The sequence below is a fragment of the Fundulus heteroclitus genome, chromosome 7 (genome assembly GCF_011125445.2).
Source record: "Fundulus heteroclitus isolate FHET01 chromosome 7, MU-UCD_Fhet_4.1, whole genome shotgun sequence".
Lineage (NCBI taxonomy): Eukaryota > Metazoa > Chordata > Actinopteri > Cyprinodontiformes > Fundulidae > Fundulus > Fundulus heteroclitus.
Window position 1 is genome coordinate 37,374,848 of NC_046367.1, and position 18,912 is coordinate 37,393,759.

Consider the following 18,912-nt stretch of genomic DNA (forward strand, 5'->3'; position numbering starts at 1 on the left):
CAGTCTAAATTATTGTACTGAATTGAGTTTGTATTTCTGTATATAAATTAGATCTTTCGTTTTCTAACATGCCTTGGGACAATAACTTGTTGCGAGACTACACTGTAGAAACACATTAATTTAACTTATCCTGCGTATGCTTGTACTATTCTACAGCTCTGTGTTTCAGTTAATTTTTTCATAGATGTCTAGACTCTTCATAAAAAACAAAAGCTTTAATGATGTACTTAACCCTCAGCTTTTTGTTGACATTTATTTTCTGCTCACCTACACTGTTTCTCCTTGAATGTATCCATCCACCTGACTTCACCTTTATTTCATATCTGCACTCTCCCTGTTCCACCTTCTCCATGCCTCTTTGTTTCTGTCCTTCAGCACTCCATAATTTATACATTCCTTCATTTCTCCGTGTCTGAGAAAGCCATCATGAAACAGGCAGGCACATTTTTGCAGCCTACACCGATTGCTTTTGTGCTATAGCACACGATGATGCTTAGAGGTGTCTCAAAATAACTAGCTACTAATTAAAAACAAAAATATTCAATTGATGGGAGACAAAAGGATTAAAACTTTCCAAATGAAGACATAAAAGGTGCTTTAAACAGACACATGATGCACAGCGTCTTCTTGTAAACACATATTCATCGACGGGTCAGTTTTCTTGCATGTTCACATTAGTCTCAGATGAGTGGCTCTTAATAAACCATCCACTCCACTCCAGTCACTGACTTAAACATCTGGGAGGCGGCCCACAGGGGTGCAGCTGTCACACAGCATCCTGATGATTTGTGTGATCTTTAATGATCTTGATGATGTCATTTAATGCCTGTTTTTGAACCGAAAGGACACGTGAACTCGAACGAACGGTTTAACAAAATCCACAAGGTTCAAACGTTATTTGCTCCTGTTTGGTGATGCTGTACTACCGAGAAAAGTACAGCCCTTCAAAAACATAAAGAAAAATGTTTCAAACAAAACACTTGTGCTTTAATAAAAAGAATAAGTATTTTTCTACAGCTAGTATACTGCAATACAATATTGATTGAATTTGAATTAACCTTTTTGATTGTTGTTTTTACAAAGTAGAAGAACAGAGCTAAAATCACCAAAACTACAAAAAAAAAATATATTATTTTTTTGTTGTTGTTGTTGTTGTTGATGTCAAGGCAGATAGTTTTTACTCTACTGTAATACTAATGGGCACATTAAAAGTCAGTTTCTAATAGGAATAACATGGCTCTCTTCCCAGGGCAGCACAGCCCTAGGGATGCCACAAATCTTGACAAATAAATAAATGAACAAAAAAAAATTTTCTGTCAGTTGCAGATTAAGAAATGCTTCTAATGTTTTTGCACAGTATAGGCAGTGAAAAACATTTTCCACCAGTACAATAAAAACTGTTACCTTTTAAAGCACAGGGAAAGGTCCATTGCACCAGGTTCATGCAAATTAGGTACTTTCTGCCTATTTGGAATTAAGGTTTGATTTGCATTTGGGGTGTTCAGGAAGTCAGGACTATTTTTGTGTTCAAAATCTAAAAAAACGACACCCATAACAGGATAATTCTACCCTGAAATCTGTGAAAACACAGTTTTCAAGCAGGAACTGGTGTTGGATACAGTTTTGCTGGTTGCTTGTTCATAACACAACATAAAAAGGTCACCAAGACATTATTTTCAATTCTCAGTCAAGACCAAAGAGTCTTCTGTGCAGAATGGTTTTAGTTCTGCCACGTTGGAGGGTTTTCCTCTGCCAACGTCCTCTTCGAGGTCATAGTAAATCATCTCAACCGGATCTACGTTGCTTCCTTTTGTTGTTGCTTTTTATTTGTATCCGTTCTGGTGTGCTTCAGATCATGAATTCAAAATACCCTTCAGGACTTTCTGGTAGACAGCAGAATTCAGTCATCCAGGTCATGAAACGGCGAAGCAGTGGCGGACCTGGTAATCAGAGATTCATCACATAATGTTAGAAAACCTGGAAAAATAAGGTCTTACATTGAGACATTCAGCTTGCATCATGTGGCTTTATGCAGACTTCCTTTTAAACAAATGTTAAAGCATTGGTATTATAACTGCTCTCATTATATAGTCCTAACAAATGCTGCCAGAAATGCTGTCTGTGGCCATTGCATCACTGGATATTAAAAAAAAAAACTGTTATTCCAGAGGAAAAAGGATGGATGGAGAGAGGCAACAGGAGAAAGGAGGGAAAGGTACTTTAAAATGAAAGACATGAATAACATTTGGAACACAGAAAGGAAATAAAGCAGAAAATGTTAGGTTGTCAAGCATCGAACTGCTAGAAAGAACGAGCTGTGAAGGAGGCAGAAGAGAGCTGGAAGCCAGAGGGAGAAAAACGAGGTTCAGAGGGGAAGAGGTGAGTGAAGGGAACAGGCTGACAGCAGGAAGAAGTGTTCATAAGGGAATCACAGAGCAAAAGAGAGAGAGATGGATGGATGAATCGAGGCAAGAAGGAGAGCGGGAATAATGAGAATAGCAGACAGGGGTGTTGACCACAAATCCCTCTGGATAGATCGGAGGTCTTAGCAACACAGCCTGGAACCGTGTCAGGAGGGGGGAAAGAAAATAAAACGACAGAGTGGAGAGAGGAAGGTTGGAAGGTGAGGGAGAAGAAGTAAGAAGGGGAGAGAGACGAAGCAGTGACAAATGAAGACAGAGAAGCTGAGAGCAGAAGACAGAAAAGAGACAAAGGGAGATATTACAGAAGGTGCCAACTGTAATTTTGCCTCAGTGACTTGTGTGCTGCCACACACACACACACACACACACACACACACACACACACACACACACACACACACACCTGGATTTAGCTGTCACAAAGAGGTAACCTCCCTGAAGTCCCCGAAGTGTGTCTTTGTCCAGGTGTGAGGAAATGGGAGGAGATGTGGGAGGCCATTTTATTATTTTATAACTTGATGCGCACACATGCATGCAGAGCGCAGTCAGCACGGACATCTGCATAATTCAGCAGGTCTCTGTGGGTCGACTCTGGCTGAATGACGGCGGCCCGACAGGCTCCCGGCACACACACACACACACACACACACACACACACACACACACACTCACCTGTTCCTCTGTATCGCTGAGATGAGCGCATTCATTTCTCCGTTTAGTCTCCTCTAGCTATACACTCAACACCCTGAGTGTCTGTAAACCGGAGGCAGATACCCTGAACTTTTGCTTTTATTCTTATTCCTATTTTGTTATGTCAGCCGCAGACTGTCAATGTATTTCTCTGGGATTTAATGTGACACTACAAGGTGTTTATATTCGGAAACCGGTTTAAATATCATGCACAGGTTTTCAAATGTGTTGGAAAAATAAAATCCAAAACGTGTGTTATCCGTCTGTATCAGCCTTTTTGAATCAATACTTTCAACCTTACCTTCTTTTGTGGCATGTCTCTATAAACTTTGCACATCTTAAGACTGAAAATCATCATTCGCTTTTGGAAAACAGCCTAAACCAGGGGTGTCAAACATACGGCCCGTGGGCCGGATCCGGCCCGCCGAACAATTTAGTCCGGCCCTTTGGCTAAATGCATTGTCATTATATTAAAAAAAATAAATAAATACATTTTTTTTTCCAGTGTCCTGTCTGGAAATGTGGCAATAAGATGCCACAAAGAGCTCATCAGATTTGACTTTCACAAGTGGACAAGATAAAAGGAAGAGAATGATAAAACAATTATTGAAAAAAACATGTACTTTGTTTAATTGAAAATATGCAGTCCCTATATTGTCCACGAGGGGCGCTGTGTTTTAATTAGCAGATTAAGCTTCAGGTGTGGAAAAATTCAAATCATTTCTTAATTTTTATCTGTTTTATGTATTTTGTCATGCAGGACAGTGTTTTTAAGTTCCAAAAAATGTGAATAAATGTTTTTCAACATTGTACAATCACTGTGATCAGTAAATGTTTAACTGAGTAAAAGTATTTTTGAAATTGCACATACTTTTCTTAAAAACGCTGAGGTTATTCATAATATATTGTGTAAAAGTGAAATTAACTTAATATAAAAATCAACAACATGTCCACTTTTATTAGTTCTATTTAATCTTGCAATGAGTTTACTCGTGTGGCCCTCTTGAGATCAGATTAAGCTGTATGCGGCCCCTCAACCAAAATGAGTTTGACACCCCTGGCCTAAACTGTTTCTATCAAGTGCAGTTTTCAGGCTTTTCTGGAAACTAGATTTAGGTCTGAATTATAACGGGGGGTAAATTTAACACATGAATATCATTTGATCTGTACCATTCTGTACCAGCTTATTTGTTTGGTATTAGCGTGTCACGTTAGTTTTGTTTACCATATTGCATGAAGGCCAGGAAAATCTATTTTGATCTCATCTGGCCAAAGCATCTTCCTAAAAGTGTTTGCTCCATCTCCTACATTGCTTTTTGTAAAAACAAAACAAAAAAAAAAAAACAGCTTTGTTCATAGATCTTCTCCATTGCTTTATCCCTGACCCTAGAGGTGTGCTCCTTGCTCCTCATAATGCTGTTTCTTCACTGATGTTCTCCAAAAAAAACTCCAAAAAAAACTCTGAGGCCTTCGCACAAAAGCTGGAATTATACAGAGATTAGATCACACACAAACCGTCTCCATTTTCCAATTAGGTTGCTTCTGAAGGACATTGGTAACAATACGTTTTATGAGGGGCTTTCAGGACGCTTTTAAAAAGATATTTTTAAAAAGATTAGGAAACCATGTATCCTCTTCCATCCACTTCACATCTATGCACCAATTTATCACGGTCAACCACCCACAGTATTAATAAAATAAATTAGAATTTGTGGTTGTAACTTGTAAAAAAGGTGAAAGTTAAGTCGGTAAAAACACATTTGCAAGGCTCAGTTAGCATCTGCTTACTCCACTGGTGTCCGCTTCCCTCGTCTCTTGTTGGAAACCATGGAAGCTTAGCAAATGCATAGACTAGTACAGGCGGTTAACAACCCGAGCCTGGTCACAGGTGTCGTTCATTAGCTAATTGTTACAGATGCCTTCTAGGAAGAGACTCTTAAAAGTGAATTTAGGAGTTCAGACCCCCAGGGATGTTACATATCCTATTACAGCTTCTCTCTGTGGATTCTTCCTGCAACCTGGGAGCTAACACAGGAGTAACAATGTTTATTCACCTGTAATGTTTGAGTGTTTAGTTGGCCTTTCGTTTCTGATAGAAATCCCAATGAGGCGCCAAAAAAAGTGTTTTTTTATTCTCTGTCCTCTGCAAACCGATAATAAATCAAAGTATTGTTTGTTTAACAAGTTATGTGTGACAAAAAACCCACCCGATCTTGTCTTATTTAGTTCATAACAGTGCAACATATGGTATCTGCTCTGAGATTTCCTTAAGTTTCTAACATGCCGTTTCATTCAGTTCTGTTGGAGAAATCCTCTGTCTCTGAAACTGTAGCTAGAATTTGCTTCAGATGTTCATATCTTAATAATCATATAGTTGCTTATGTGTTTCTGGTATGAGCTTTGAACATTTTTCTCATGTTTTTTAATCTTAGTTAATCCTGCTTTACGTTGTACTTTTTAGCTGAGTCCCGCTGGGGCTGACAGTGGGTCAGTTCACATTGTGACACACAATATCTAGGATTCATTGGATCCCGCTTTTTCCCCCTCTTAATTATACAAATCAAACTCATTTAGGAAATGAACATTTTATTATGGACACACAATCTCCTTTGGGCCCCATTTGAGAGCCCATATCCTGCCTAAATGGGTTCCATGGATAAATGTCGGCTTGGGCCCTACACAGCGAGCTGCCTGCTTGTTTTGTATTTCCCTTTTGTTCATGTTTGTTTCCTGTCCTGGAGCTTTTTCTGAATTATATTGTATTATGTATAAATCTTATATAGTTTTCATCCCCCTGCACTGCAAAAAAAGAACTAAAAATAAGTAAAAGTTTCTTGAAATTAATGTATTTCTCCTTGATTTGAGCAGGTAAATAAGATTATTTGCCAATGGAATGAGTATTTTTACCCCTAAAATAAGACAATTAGATATACTGCACTTGAAATAAGATGATGGAGATGAATTGTTCCTATTTTAAGTGTAAAAATCTTATTCCATTGGCAAATTATATTATTTACCTGCTCAAATCAAAGAAAAATACTCTAATTTCAAGAAATATTTTCTTATTTTTAGCTCTATTTTCGCAGTGTGCCCCTAGTCTGGCTCTTGCGTCCTCGCTTCGTTGTATGATGCATGTCAGAAAAAAGTGATGCATGTCAGGAAGACAGAAGCCCAAAGCAGTAAAATTAGCAAAGATGGCTAATTCGTCACTATTAGTTTTCAATTTGTATTTGTTTTTAGAATTATTGCAGACCTTTCAGCTGTCATTTTCTTTTCAGCTCTTCTTTGAGCCCTTTGGTATTCCTCCACTTTCTCTGCTTTTCCTGATGTGTTCCTCGTTTGGATGGCCACATCCCAACATCATTTCAACAATGTAGGAAAATAGCGCTCCAGCGTCGCCTCACTTCCCATTTGACCAGCTGCGATGCACAATTTAATTAGTGAATTTGTGCCCCCTTACACCTGAGGAGCGTGTTTTTTTTTAACGGTGCCAGGTACGACAGCCCGCAGTGGGACTCCAGCTTTAAACATCAGGAATGCACCCGACCTCAATTAATTTAAAAATGTTTGATTATAGTTAAAGGTCGTGTCCAGGACAGAAAACCACCTTAATTTAACTCAAATTCTGCCAGCAGCAGTTAAAAACGTAGGCAGTGGGTGAGGCGCTATCTCTCTTAAGGAGACTTAACTAAATAGCGGTGGGCTCTATACACATATGAGCAAGTGTGTAATTATCACAGAGCTAGTAGCATTAGATCAGAGTTGCAGCTTGGCTTGCGGTTCTATTTGTTAAACACTGAACACAGCAAATAATAATGAAAAAAGACTCAGTACACAGCACTTAGGGGCCCGTCACGCTCACTGATACGCTACACTTGACTTGAAAAGTTGAGAGCCTGTAAAGGACAGCAACAAGGATAGACTTTCACAGGAACATGCGAGTCCACAATGACTCCATACAGTATGTAAGAGTGTGAGCGTGTGTACATGTGCGGAGGAAATGTTTCTTTGTGCACCAAGGGAAATCAGAAAGCACCCAGCAGCCCTAAACTCCTCAGAGTGAGACCTCATAATTACACTTTTACACATCGACACACATGCCGACAAGCGCTCTCACACTTGTAATTACAGTCTGTACCACAATCCCATTAATTCTTGTATGGCCTTTAGGCGATTTTCCATCGTTTAGGTGGTCACGGTTTCCAGTATGAAGGCCTTTGTGGGGACATGAGGTCACAGGGGGCGACTTTGCAGCATTCACCCACTGGGTCATGGGTTCAGATCCCAGCTGGCGCAGGGGCTCGCTTCTGTTCCTTCCAGTCAGAGCGGCCCTTCATCCATATCTTGGCCCCATTCGCTGACGGATCCTGTTGTTTAACTGATGGAGAACAGGAAGAAAATAATAAATCCTGTACACAGAGACACAAACACACACCTAAACACAAAAACATCCATAAATGTGTAACCAAGCAAGTAATTAAATGCCCTTTGGCTCGGTAAAATAAGGCTCACCTTTCTCTGTAATAAACACATTATGTTCAGTCATCAGCTCAATTGTTCAACACATTTTGCTATATTCGTCACACCTCTCTGGCATGTTTTTGCATTTTGTCCCATTGCAAACACAAACTTTTAAAAGGGTTTTACATGGATATTATATGAGCGACCAACACAAAGCACCCTATGACCGAAGTGGAAAAAATTCTTCATGGTTTTCTACATTTCCTATGGATAAAAACAAAAAAATGTGAGATCCATTTGTATTCATCCCCGGATTACTCTAAGTGCAGCCAGTCTTATCGCAGCTGTTAATAGAGCCCACCTGTGTGTCATCTACCTGACAAACAGCACAATTCAACTTAATGTTATTTATATAGCGCCAAATCATAAAACATGTCATTTCAAGGCACTTTACAAAGTCAAGTTCAATCATATTATACAGATTGGTCAAAAATTTCCTATATAAGGGAACCAGTTGATTGCATCAAAGTCCCGACAAGCAGCATTCACTCCTGGGGAAGCGTAAAGCCACAGGAAGAGTCGTCTACATTGTTGATGGCTTTGCTGCAATCCCTCATACTGAGCAAGCATGAAGCGACAGTGGGAAGAAAAACTCCCCATTAACCAGAAGGAAAACCTCCAGCAGAACCAGAACCAGGCTCAGTATGAACGGTCATCTGCCTCGACTGACTGGGGTTAGAGAAGACAGAGCAGAGACACAACAAGAGAGACAAAAAAACACAGAAGCACAAATTGATCCATTAATCTGTTCTACATTAGATGGTAGTAGCGGGTGAGCCGTCTTCTCTGGATGATGTCACAGTTTACAGAACGCCAGACCAGGTGTACCTACTATGAATATAAAAGAGAGAGAACAGAAAGTTAAAGCAGAAATGACAACACATAATGCATAATTTAAGAACTGTAGAACTCTATAGAGTGAGAAAATTAGATCCTGATGTCCTCCAGCAGCCTAAGCCTATAGCAGTAAAACTATAAAGGTAGCTCAAAGTAACATGAGCCACTCTAGTTATAAGTTTTGTCAAAAAGGAAAGTTTTAAGATTAGTCTTAAAAGTAGACACGGTGTCTATCTCAGACCAAAACTGGGAGTTGGTTTCACAGGAGAGGAGCCTGATAGCTAAAGGATCTGCCTCCCATTCTACTTTTAGAGACTCTAGGAACCACCAGCAGACCTGCAGTCTGAGAGTGAAGTGCTCTGTTAGGAACATACGGGGTAATCAGAGCTCTGATATATGATGGAGCTTGATTATTAAGGGCTTTATACGTTAGAAGAAGAATTTTAAATTCTATTCTTGATTTAACCCACTTGTTGATTTTCATCAGAACTCTTGCTGCAGAATTTTGGATCAGCTGAAGACTTTGAACTGCATTTTGTGGACTTCCTGATAGTAAAGAATTACAATAGTCCAGCCTTGAAGTGACAAATGCATGGACTATTACATGTCTGCTTCACAAATCTGGTGTTTGTGGAGGAGGGAAAGCCAATGTGGACAGAAAGCACTGGAAACCCTGTTTGTAGATTGCCACAAGTCCTGTAGGGCACACAGGTAAACACAATTAAAGGAAGGTGCTTGGGTCAGACAAGACCAAGACTGAACATTTTACCTAGATGGCAAATTGTAAAACATGGTGGTGGCAGCACCATGGTGAGAAGCTTCTTGTCAGGAAGGACAGGAAAGCTGGTCAGAGAAGATGAATGGAGTGATGTTGGAGGCTGCAAACGGCCGAGGTTCATCTTCCTGCACGACAGTGGCTCTAAGCATCAACCCAGAGCTACGATGGAGGGGCATGGATCACATCACGTTTAAAATTAGGTTTGTAGGGGACACACCGGTGCAATTTCCATTTTAAATGCACAATGCAAAAAGTGATTAATTAATTCCTGATTCAGGACACATGAATGTAATTTGGGTGAAAATAGTCAAAAACCCACTCATCGTTTTCCTTCCACGTCACAACTGTGCTCAACTTTCTGTTGGTTTATTACACAAGATCCCGGTAAAATATGTTGACGGTTGTGCGACGGGACAAAACGTGAAATGCTTAAAGGGATGTGAATAGTTTTTGCGCAGAAGAGGCTCTCCCTTCCGCTTAAATTTACAGTAGTAAATCATCTGGGCAGGCAGGAAGATAGAGTTGTCAATGAGACAGACAGAGCGGAGGGCAGAGGAGCAGAAGCCCAGCTGTGTTTTTCAGCGGAGATGGCTGCCAGAGACAGAGAGGGGACTTGACACTTTGTCAGATAGACGGCGATATGAAATCGAGATGTCAAGAGACAAAAAAAAAAAAGAGTGCTTCTGGTCATGTGAACTTGCATTCAATTTCCCTTTTATCCGTATTTGTGCGCACCTTCAGAGGAAATCGGTTGCAGTGTGTTTTTCTGCGCGCTGAGGCTCCGTGGGGCAACTTGTGAGGAAGGAGAAACTGTCTGTGTGCGAGCAGCAGCCATTGTGTCTGGATGTAGTGCAGCAGTGTGTGTCTGTGCACTGAAGGGTGACAGTGTGTGTTTATCTTTGCATTGTGTGCGGGAGGAATTAGAGATGTTTTCCTGTGTGTGTGTGGTTGAGTCAAGAGGACGTGAGAAGAGGCTTCCTCTTCACATACTTACATCTTTGATTTATTGCACACTGCGTGCCCTCAGACTCTGCGCAGGAGTGTGGAAGTAAACCTTTGAGCTCATTCCTCCCTTTTGTCAACAGACTCCATTCATTTTATGTATTTACTATAAGCAGTGAGCTTAATAAAGTGAGAAGAAACACTGTAACTCATGTAAAATGTTTTTTTTAGAGCTGTAATTTTTGGCACAGCTGTTTTTTTTTCTGCAAATACACTTGGTGTTATCCTGCCTAGCTTGAAAAGAAGGCAAACAATTGTGGCCCCCAAGATGGTGAACTTTACCTTTTTCTCTATTCGTCCTCCGCGCCGTCCCAAATACCAACCATTTGTGGACTGCCTGTAAGGTTTTGAGTGATAAACACAGAGCTATATGTCTAAAGCAAAATACAATAAAAATGAAAGACCATAAAACATCATTATCGTTTTATAATGTAAATAATCGACATGACTAGATGTAGTGTAGTTCAGTTGTCTTAAAGATATTGCCTCCAGTGTGCACTGGATGGATGGATGGATGGATGGATGGATGGATGGATGGATGGATGGATGGATGGATGGATGGATGGATGGATGGATGGATGGATGGATGGATGGATGGATGGATGGATGGATGGTATAAAACCCACTCTTGAGGGTTCTAATGACTCAGATCTCTAGAATCTCAGATAGTAGAAAGGATAACAAAGCCAAAAACGGCATCATTTGACGACTTTATACATATTCTGTGTACATTTTATTTACATGTACTGTAAAACCCAAGATAATTTATATCCCTGGCGGATTTAAATTTTAATTAATCATTAAAGCAAGAAGTTTCTTCTGACAGGAAAGTAGACATTCATCTCTTTGACAATAAAAAAACTAAGTAATCATTAATTTAAACAATGGTTTGTAGCGTCTTGTCATGCTTCTGATGCTCTGGTCTTATCTGCTGGTTAATTTACTGGATTGTATGTGTGAATGTGTCTTTTATGGATCAGTTTTTATCAAATTCTGTTTACTTTTTTGTTTGTTTATTCTGTTTAGATGGTTTTTATTGTTTGTAGTGTATTTAATTGTCGAAGCAGCTTTGTTTATTTATTTGTTTATTTATTTGTCTATAGTTATACATATATATATATATACATATATATATATATACATATATATAACATAGATATATATACATAGTATATATATATATATAGTATATATATATAATATATATATATATAGATAGATACATATTCTATATATATATATATATATATATATATATATATATATATATATATATATAATATATATATATATATATATGGCTGACGTTTGTGCAGGATGACAGTGATGAGAGACGCTTCCCTTCAATTGATTTAATTAGACTGATTAATCCTGGATCTTAAACTTCAGGGGAAATGAAGAAGATTCAAAATGGAAATAATCTTTTAGCTCCCTTGCCAAAAAGTCCCAAGAGATTAAAGTTCTTGGTGCTTGTGGTTGAAATACGGCTGGTGCCACTCCCTCACTCCCACCCCTTTCTTAATTAAAATAACTCTTAATTAAAAACCGCAGTCATAAACTGGAAATTGCTTTTGTCACTTATTAGTTAACTAACATCTACATAAATGACAGAAGGGATTTTTGCTAATTGAAACATTTTCAAGGAAACTGCCGGTCTCAAACTAAAAGACAGATTCTCAACTTTCTACATACATTTAGAAATCCCAGACCAAATAAGTCAATTAGGCAACAAAAAAAGAATATCCCATTCTCTTCTTTTTTTAGAGCAGATATACCCTGACACTGCAAGTCAACCACACCCATTAAACTGTTTGTCTAACCTGACAAGGCACTGGAGGCTAAAACAAGGAACTTGTTTCTGGATCATACAACAACTCCCAATGATGTCATAAAGCCACTAATTGAATATCACATCCTGAGCCTGCAGGAGACGTGTCTCTCCAAGAACTTCAAGGACTAACTATCAAAGCTTTTGCCTCTCTCCAACTAATTATTGTGCTGTATGAAAACTTCCATGTTTGTTTCACGGGTAACAATGTAACATTGATGTGAGCTTATGCGTTATTTTCCACCCACAGGTATTCCATGCCAACACCGACCCAACAGAGGTGGTCCTCAACCGGATCCCTCAGCCGGTCCTGACACGCTTCGTACGGATCAGACCTCAGACGTGGAAGAACGGTATCTCGCTACGGTTTGAGCTCTACGGCTGTCAGATTACAGGTAAAACACTATTGCATATTTATTACTGTATTATTGTTATAGCATAAGCAAGCACATCGTGAGCATTGTACAATTCAGAGTCAAATTTAGCATCAATTCACGTCGATATATCAATTAAATGATAAATGATCCAATTACATCGAAGCAAAAATGAAAATATCGATCTACAGCGTCATTTTTAAGATATGCCTTTATTTTGAAATTCACAAGACATGAAACTGTGGTGAACAGGTGATCTGTTATTATTATTTTAAAATTAGACGAATCCTGTCTGATACATATAAGAGGTTAGGAATAACATTATCCAATCATATTTGAGTTGGTAATGTAAATAAGTGAATGAGTAATAAAAGTGCTAAATGTTGTGCAGAATCTCTGTCTGCAACAATGATGGTTCATTTATCTAAACCTGTGTAAGTTGTTTAACCAGGTTTGGATAAGTATATCAGTTTGATGCCTTTTATCCTTAATTTGCCACATCAAAACCTCAGTTTCTGCTAAACTCCATTATAGTTTTGGCTTTTTGAGTTTCTGAAAAGCCGTGCACACTCAAATCAAGAAAACTGTCTTATGACTTTTACAGCCTCTTGGTTCTCTTTAATAAAGGGACCTGGTGCGTTACAGACAGCGTGAGCCGACTAAAAACATCTGCATACGCACATACGCCAACCCATTATCACAACAAAAAAAGCAACAACAGCAGGACAAAACATTGGCCTCGCGTTTCCAAGGTGGAGAGCACTTTGAGAGCTGAATCAGCTCCAGGTTGACTGGGAGCATCTTGTTTTGGTCTACAGACAGTGTTCAACAAAACACCTAGTGGTGGAATTTCACTTATTGCTCCTTTAAATCGAAAACAAATGCAACAGCTGTATATATTCTCCAGACGCTTGTGCTTTCCAAGTCCCATGACCTTGGTGTTTTGCAAAATGTGCTTCAATCCTTCACATCCAGACCAACATGACAGTATGTCAACTTTGGTTGCAAGAGAAAGAAACCATGACAGCAGTTTATGAAGCATGTAGAGTTATCAGACTCCTGTTTGCTGTGACTCCTCTTGAGATTCGTATAAAAACATTTAAGTGACAGTTTGGGTGAGAAGGTTGGGTCAGAGCAGAAATGCCTTTCTTAGAAAACGCTCCTTGGAGAAGAAGAGGCAAAGGAGGAAGGAATGTTCTTTTCTTCTCGTGTGTATAATCGAATGGAAATTCAGTTCATACTTTTATCTCTTTTTCTCTTCCACAACACACCCACTCTTGTGCACTCACACTCTTGCCCTTGCTCTTTCATATCCATATCCCCCTTCTCTGACTCCCACTCACGGATCTCTCTCTCTCTCACACACACACACACACAAAGAGACACACTTGGTCCTAATAGAATAATACTAGAGTGTCATGTGTGGGTGATAACATCAGAGAGTAACAGGCTCTCAGCTTTCATCTGCAGCCCTGGCAAACAAACACGATTTCAACCAGCATAATCAGCTCAATACTATAAATAGATAAAACTTAATTACGCTGACTATGTTTTTGTGTGTGTCGAGAAACTGTGAAAGATAGGTTTTTAAGTCATTTGACTGGGTCCGTCTCTGAGCGCGCGTGCATGTGTGTGTGTCTCTGCTGTATCATTATTGAGTTAGGGCCTCTCCCTGGTGCCATTGTTGGGGCCATTGAGGAGGACAGATATGCTTTTATCCAGGAGGGCTATTTCAGCACCCACACAAATCACAATCACACCAAAACAATATAACAGACCACGGGTGGAATATATATATATATATATATATATATATATATATATATATATATATATATATATATATATATATATATATAGACATGCTGCCTGTGCTCTTGTATTTTTTTGCTGTATAAAGGGTCGAAATGGGATTATGTATCGCTGTACTTTTTGCACCTTTTTAATTCATGAGACCCCATTCAACACACTTTTTCTTTCTGACCGTTTTCATGTGCCCATTTTCCATTATTTCTGGGGCTTTCGCCAGTCCATCTTGGAGCTAAGGAGCTGAGCCTTGCAAAAGCTCTCACCTCCCCAGAATCTTTCCAGATGTTTTCACATTACAAACACACACACACACCCGCAAATAAATCTATTCAGTTTGGATTTCATGTGACAGACAAACACAAAGTTGGTAAAAAAAAAAAAAGGGATATGTGGTTGTCAAGTTTTTTACAAATACAAATCTAAAAAGCATGGCATGCATTTGATTCAGCCATGCAATGCCTATACTCACTTAGCCATGCAGGGTCACATGATGCCTACCTATCACCAGCTGTTTCAGGCAGGGTCCCGCCTGGACATGTTGCCAGTCTAGGACAGGGCAGCACAGAGACTCAGACGACAAACAACCATGCACGCACGCACACACACACACACACACACACACACACACACACACACACAATCATGCCTAAGGGTTATTTAGAGAGGACAATTAATGCAACAGACATGTTTTTTGAATGCGGGATGAAGCTGGAATACCCGAAGGGAACCCATGCATGCCCGTGCACGTTTTCATTGTTATTTATTCATAATTTATACTGTTTTCATTATTTATATAACCGTATTCATCACTCTGACAACCATGAAACACGGTGGTGGCTGCATCGTAGTTTTCTTTGGCTGGAGCAAGGAAGCAGGGCACTGAATACAAATGCACACCACATTTGAGCCTTTGAAAATGTTTCATTGTCGTTCCACTTTATAGTTTTGCCTTACTTTGTGTTAATCCATCAAATACAACCCCAAAATAGAACACGATGAAGTCTGTTTTTGTAACGGGACATAACGTGGGAACTTCTTGTTTGCCGGGCTCTAAATGCAACATCTCGACAGGTTCTTCCCAGTTCTGCTTTTGTTATGAGTGACGGGGTTTGATAGTTAGGAGGTAAACATCTGCAAAAAAAAGGCTGTTCTGCCGCAGTAAAATGTATTTTTCTCTTCTTTTATTACCTAACATATCTGCTAACAGACACTCTGTCCCTGCTCATAGACATCCAGACAAGCGCGCGCTCCAACACACTCCCACTATGTGTTAATGCCCTACACAGGCCCATAAAGACAGAAATAAAGCAGTCAGTCAGTGACATGTCATTAACTTAAATCACACTTTTATGTCTCCTGCTCTGCTTCTCTCTCACCCATCTCTCTTCAATGTCTTCTTGGGTTTTTTTTTTTTTTTCATTCTCTTTCTCCTCATTCTGGCTTCCCTCCCTCTGTCCTTCTTTCGCCTTTGCTGACAGCTTCCATTTCCGCTTCTCCCCAGCCCTCTCTCATTTGCCCCTCTCTCTCTCTCCGTCTCGCCTTCCTTAAATCTTCCCGGTCCCTGCCTCCTTCAGCGGCTCCTTCCTCACCTTAATCCCATTTTATTTCAGCGCCGCAGCTCTTTATCAATCACTCCTTAACAGTAGCTGTTATTATTTCTCTCGCCAGGCCCGGCCAGGCTCTTGCGCGCCGTCAGGTAGAGCTCCGTCGGCTGCGGTGGGAGCTGGTTATCAGGGAAAAAAGCTCCGTGTGTGGGTGAAACATCAGAGCAAACGTTGGGTGAAAGTGGGCTTCAGTGCATGTGTGAGACCTTGACTGTTTTTTTTTTTTTTTTTTTTTTTACTGTTTTGCACGTATGGCTTTGTGTGAGCGTGTGAGTTTAAGGGCTCTCGTGCTGGTGTGTTACATCTGCCTGTTTTTGCCGGGATGAGAGGCGATGATATTCTTCTCGACTCCCACCGCACTCCGGATTTAAAAACAGGCCAGCAGCTCAGGCGCAGGCAGGAACAGCAGATATATAAACTACACAATTATGGACCTATGGCTGATAAGTTTTGGTGAACGTAGCAGAGCTGGAGGGAGCTCAACGAAGCCCGCCGCTGTTTGTTGCTGATGAATTATTTACCGTACAGAGGCACTGCCGCAAACGTCACTGCATTAAACATTCATTTCCTCAAAGACCTGAAGAATGTCACCATCAATCACTGTCACCCCGCTTTCTTTCTCTTCGCCCGCATCCCTCTCTACCTTTCTGTTCACTCCCTATTCTGTCATTTCATCCCTCTTCCTGACCTTTTGTCCATTTCTTTGGCTCTTCCTTCTCCTTTCCTCCTGTGTTTGCTTCCTCTAGTTGTTTAAAACTCATTTTTTTTCGTTCTCGTGCATCTTCAAACAGATGTGGTCGCATTGTTCGGTTCCCTTTGTTTTCTATCATTATTCGTAGCAGTGCTGTTTTTTGGGGTTTTTTTGTTTAGTTTTTTAGGCTTATTAGATTAAAACTCATTTGTTTCTGTAATAAACAGCACTGCTTTGATCTGCAACATGCTTTCATTTAGCCTTTCTTTCCATTTGGGAGAGCTCTGGCTCAATTCCCCACACAGAATCCCTCTTTGACTGCTCGGTTTAAGTTATGTGTCAACTTTTCAGCCGCAGGATGGGAAAATAATGAAACAGGGTGAGGGAAAAACAGCAGGAAGAGGCTCCGGGGTGTAACACATCACTTGATGTCGTAACAAATTGTTTCAGGATCAAACAAGATTTTTTTTTTTTTTTTTTTTATAGATTCGGCTCAACATCGACTCTTTACTTATTCCAGACCCATAAGTTTACTACATTTATGATTAGGTGGAAAGTGTTTAGAATCTTATTAAGGGGAATTTTGCCTACTGACAGGGAAAGGATCTCTTGATGTTGTGCTGTGATCACACAATTGTGTATTTTTTGTGTATTCTGATATTGTAGTGAGAAATGACAACATTGGGAATGAAACTCCGACATTGCCTCGCTGCATCCTGGACTCTGTAGCGTACTCGTTTAGCTCACCAGACAAGCCAGACGGCCTTTTTTTTGTTTTTACATGTCAACATGTCTCGCCCTGTCTACCACACATCTGCACCACTGCTACTGAATTTACACAACTGCCGCTAAATTAATTTAATGTTACACTACTCTGTGTTGTCTTCACTGATAAAGATTACCTCAACTCAACATCCCGTATCCTTGAAGCTAAAAGTGAAACTGGCTGCGTTGCCTGCTCTTTAATTAGTTCAGCAAATAATTATCTAACCAGTTGAGGGTGTTTAGAGCATTCACATTTTTAAGAGGGGGTCAGTTGATCCTTAGATATAGTAAAACAATAGACGGAAATGGTGACTTCACTGCAAAAATTAAGTAGTAAAGTACCTTTTTCCTGAATCAGCAGAACACTAAAATCCAGACTGTGATCCCAACGAGATAAGAAATTCCTTTATTCTACCATAATAGGGAAATTCGGGCCAGACAGTGACAGAGACACTGAGCTTTTTCCGAAATGGCAAAAACACACACAAGTACAAAAAAAAAGACTTAACAGAGCGCTCCATCTGGCTAGCAAACTTGCAGACTTGACAGTCAGGAAGTGTGTCTTGCTATCATTTGACCTTATTTGTTCTCATCACCACATGTTAAATCTCCTTACAAATCTGCATGACATCCTGAATTAGTGCAACAATAAGACTCTTTTTCTCAGTCTGGATTTTAGGAAGCAGTGTGGTTGTTGTGCTCAACTCTGCACCTGCTTCTTTGACGCTATGTTGTGAACTTTAGGCGATGTTTGGCTATTTTAATATAATTTTATTTATTCATTCGTTTGACAAAACAGTGGGCCTATTGTTCTCCCTTGACAGGACTGTTACTATCCTACATTCAAAAAATAACCAAATGTTATAGAGGGGCGCGTAGTGGTTGAGATGTAGGCTTTAAAGTGTTAAAATCTGAATGAGTATTTTATTTTCTCTCACAGTGCTTAAACTCTGGCCAGTCTTCAGACTTGAAGTCCTGGAACTTTACAACTTAACCAATTAGCAGACAGTTCTGTCCTTTTAAAGTTCTCATTAAGAGACCGTTTCTGCCGTAAATCACGAGTCTACATACAGAAAACTAAACGGCTAAAGGTTTACAGTGCGCTGAAGTGTGTCTCCATGCTAAATGTTATTGACTGAAGTTTTACGACTCGTAATTGTTCAACTTTTAGCTGCATTACTGCCAATTAGTTTCTTTTGGCTCTTTGCTTTCACAATTTACATGTTTGCCGCTTATGTCTTAGCATGCTTGTTTTAAATAGGGGATGAATCCTAATGCCCTGGATAAAGAAATGCTTTACCGACCATTATGTTAGATAAAAATATCAAAATGCTGGTTTTATTCAGGATGTTCTACCTCTCTTGTCTCCTCTGTAGATGCTCCCTGCTCAGAGCTGCAAGGCATGCTGTCTGGGCTTCTCCCTGACTCCCAGATCTCAGCATCCTCCATGAGGGACATCCACGGCTCGATGGGGGCAGCTAGGCTGGTCGCCAGCCGCTCGGGCTGGTTTCCTAACCCGACACAACCCATAGCTGGAGAGGAGTGGCTACAGGTGTGTGACTTTAACTTTAAAGACCTCCATGTCCGACA

General features: G+C 39.9%; 1 protein-coding gene across 2 annotated transcripts in view; it reads left to right on the forward strand.

The window, feature by feature from the left end:
- LOC105940119 (neuropilin-2) overlaps positions 1 to 18,912 on the forward strand; it is a 138,184-nt gene that overhangs the window by 65,876 nt on the left and 53,396 nt on the right. For both annotated transcript variants that reach the window (XM_012882581.3, XM_012882580.3), the window contains exons 8-9: positions 12,330 to 12,474; positions 18,699 to 18,874. In XM_012882581.3, coding sequence (XP_012738035.2) covers positions 12,330 to 12,474; positions 18,699 to 18,874 — 321 coding nt within the window. The remainder of the gene's footprint in view (positions 1 to 12,329; positions 12,475 to 18,698; positions 18,875 to 18,912) is intronic.